The sequence below is a fragment of the Acromyrmex echinatior genome, chromosome 3 (assembly GCF_024713525.1).
Source record: "Acromyrmex echinatior isolate Ae372 chromosome 3, ASM2471352v2, whole genome shotgun sequence".
In the NCBI taxonomy this organism is placed as follows: Eukaryota; Metazoa; Arthropoda; class Insecta; order Hymenoptera; family Formicidae; genus Acromyrmex; species Acromyrmex echinatior.
In genome coordinates this window covers 18,082,904-18,086,371 of record NC_141854.1, presented here as the reverse complement: position 1 = coordinate 18,086,371, position 3,468 = coordinate 18,082,904, and the positions used below count along the sequence as shown (strand labels likewise).

General features: G+C 32.5%; 1 protein-coding gene across 1 annotated transcript; it reads right to left on the bottom strand.

Moving 5' to 3' along the window:
* Positions 1–321: 321 nt before the first annotated feature.
* LOC105149597 (malectin) lies at positions 322–3,227 on the bottom strand. The gene is made up of 4 exons (XM_011062145.2): positions 2,546–3,227; positions 2,289–2,471; positions 1,929–1,986; positions 322–1,856 (listed from the first exon to the last, which is right to left on the bottom strand). The coding sequence occupies exons 1-4, from the start codon at positions 2,903–2,905 to the stop codon at positions 1,648–1,650; spliced, it is 810 nt and encodes a 269-aa protein (XP_011060447.1). The 5' UTR covers positions 2,906–3,227; the 3' UTR covers positions 322–1,647.
* Between the last annotated feature and the right edge of the window lie 241 nt (positions 3,228–3,468).

The window sequence follows — 3,468 nt, the reverse complement described above, 5'->3', positions numbered from 1 at the left end:
GTATTTTTTCGGGAAAAACCGGGAAAATACAAGACTTTTCCTCGATTTTATTTTTCCAAAAAATTAAGAATACTTTAAAAGAGCATTTTTTAAATTTTTCCGTATTTTTCAGAAAAAACTGGAAAAAACCCAGGTTTTTTCCTCGATTTTATTTTTCTGGAAAATTAAGAACTTTACTCATAACTCTATCAAAACCATCATAATTTAAAAAAATAGTTTCTTAAATTCTTTCATCAGATAGAATAAGATAGAATAGATTTTATTTTATTTTTAACAAAAATAGCAGCTGTTTGAAGTTGGAATAATAAATCGGGCACAAACTTTTGCACTCATTCAATATTAGTTTTATTTATTCCAATGTGCAAAAAATTAATTATATTATATGAATCGACATGCTTTGGTATTCAATGGATTACAAGACTGCATTACAGTATCTCGATAATCGTCCTAAAAACTAAAAGATTATATTAAAATTACTTTCATGAGCTATGCCGGCATTCAAATCTTTTATGATCAAATTGTGTAATGATCAGAGATGGAACGTTTCGTAATAAATCACGACTTATAAAACCCGATATTTAGAATGAATACGGAAAGCATAATGAAAAAATTTCATAGCACAATCATATCTTCTTGAATGTTTTAATGTTTTAATTTCTGGAACAATCGATATATGTATATGTATTATAGGTTTTTAGATCACTCACAACATAATATAAATACCTCAATTTTAGTAAGATTATTTAATTGACTTATACAACTGAATTTAATTAGAACGTAACGTCAAATTAACATTTTCGAATTAAAAAATCGATGAAATTGAAAATAAAAATTTGTAAATATTATATCTGTGTCGTAATTAAACGATAACATTTTAATGTATTTTAGCTAATATATAATACTACATAACTTTCTTAGAATTTAACAGGATTTGATCAAGAAATTTAAAGGTACATATAAAAAATTGTAAATAATAAATAAGGATCTCTCTCCAAATTCATCGAAATGTTCTCTAAGCATCGATTACAAATTTATCAAAAATTTGTTATTAAAATTAACATTGAAGATTTTTAAGCACATTTTATATCAGGTATCTTCATAGTCTATTTATTTTTGGAGCACCTATTAATATTCAGTATATTAATTTTCTTAAATTTATGCAATCGGAAATACAATGATTTTTGTAATTGAAAAACTCAGCGATGTAAATAACACAAGTTTATTCTAAGTAAATTTTTTTTAATTTACTTTAATTTTAAGAATTAGTTTAAGAATTAGTATAATCTTAAGTTGTAATTTAAACTCTCTCTCTCTCTCTCTCTAATTGTGAAATTGCTTAGTAAATACTTAGAAGTTATGAAAAAATTATATCAATTTTTATCGAAAAAACAATGTTCCTATTATAAAATACTTCAAAAATCTATAATTAGATAAACGTGAGGAACACATTTCACGTAATACTATATTTATAAATTAAAAATAAATATTCTCACATGCTAAGTCTAGCAATGCAAAAAGGAGCTTAGATAACTGATTACTTATTTATTTACACTATTTAGACATCCTCTTGTAGATTGAGCAAGCCTAAATAATTGGGAACACTGTTACCGTTAAGTACAAGGCATTTCTATGTACGTGTGTGTCCACTTATAATTTACATAAACAAAACAATAATGGAATAAAAGCGCCGATGGCTACAAAAACAGGTAACATTACAGACGAATCGTCTATCAAGTACGGATCAGGTGTCCTGGGCCCGCTCGTGTGTCTACTACGCATAGTAGTTTCTTCCTCCTCTTCTTGCATACCGTGATAATCCTCTGGATCAGGCGGTATCGGTCCCAATTGTGGTACATCTAAAAAATATAATACTCACATATAATATTTTTGTTGCAAACAAGTTCTTTAACAAAAGAAAATATACGAACCATCCAAAACACCTTTCACAACAGCTATAGCATTTATTTTTGGATTGTCTCTATAACCCTGTAAAATTACAAAATTGATGTATTCTAATAAATATATATTCAACAAGAGACAGTAACACAGCGATCATTTCATTTTAACGTTGATTGCAATCATTTGAATTATATCAAAAATTATACAATCTATACAATCTTCATATATACTATGAAGAATTGGTTCTAAATTGTAATAATAATTGTAATACAGTCTCTAATTCATTGCATTTCACTGTACCATCTGTGCCTCTTGAAAACCAAGCAAATGTAAAGAAATATATTAATGTATAGAATGTAGTATACAGTAAAAATATATTAATCAATTACCTTTATAAATTCTACTCTTATCTTCCCTGCAAGAATGTCTGATTCTTCATCATTGTATATCAACTTTCCACCCTGTACCCTAAACGGTACATATTCGTCATGTGCAACACCTCGACCAACCCTCTCAAAGATGTCTAAATCGGTGACCACAGTATGATCGCCATTCAGCACCACGTCAAAGACCTAAAATGAAATAAATTATATATTTGACTTGAGAGATTTTTAACGGGACAAATATGTTTCACGAAGAGAGTCACCTTCATGTTTGGCGAGTTGAAGTACACCTCGCAAAACTTAAGTATCATAACGTAATTCCCATCCTGGCTGATTGGGATGTCATATCCAAAAGTGTTGTGATGATAACGCTCGGTTTGGTATAATATCTGGTCCACGTTGCCGATGCGCCCGATGATAAGCTGCTTACCATAATCGGAGGCCGTGCCGACTTTCCCCATGAGAGGATCCCTGGCAAAATGTATCCCATAACTATCCGTGTGCGCCTCGCCACCTGCGTTAATCGCGTATATCACCTCAAGGCAGTACGACCGAGAGGCAAGTACACCGAGCAGAAACAGCAAGAAGATCGGGAGGTCATCGTTCCCCGTTGGCAACCACATTCTTAGAGCTGTTATGCATTCGCGACTTTAAGATGAGATTTGACCCATTCACCGGAACAGCTGTGTACTCATAACTCGTCCTACGGATTCTGCTTGTTGTCCAGCGGGTTGCTGATGTTGTCGTCCGGCACACTTCGTGTCCGGGATCGCGTGGACTCGCATGGAAGAACGAATAAGACTGATCTTATATCGTACGTAACCGAACCCACATGGCACGTCACACTATCCCGCTAACGGAAAAAATATTGTAGTCCAGCTGTGCGGCCTGAAATATCGCAACGTTACCCGGTTAGATCGCTGACTTACCGACGTGACACGAGATAGTAGTTCGCGCAATATCGAGAACCTCCATCAGAGGACACTATCTTCTCATATTTCCTCGACTTTCCGCTTCAAAACAGACTGCATAGTCGGAGATAAACTGGATATGTATGTTTAAGCTGATTCTATAATGAATTGGTAATCGGAAATTTTAAGTTTTTACTAGTCTAACCTAAATAGATGACTATGATATTTTCGCATCTACTAGTTGTTAATTGTGCAGTGAGTCGTTTAATTCAACT

Coding starts and splice junctions, on each gene's coding strand:
- LOC105149597 (XM_011062145.2), bottom strand. CDS start 2,905: ATGTGGTTGCCAACGGGGAACGATGACCTCCCGATCTTCTTGCTGTTT. Junction 2,472..2,545: donor TCAACTCGCCAAACATGAAG/GTGACTCTCTTC, acceptor ATTTCATTTTAG/GTCTTTGACGTGGTGCTGAA. Junction 1,857..1,928: donor TGTGAAAGGTGTTTTGGATG/GTTCGTATATTT, acceptor TATATTTTTTAG/ATGTACCACAATTGGGACCG.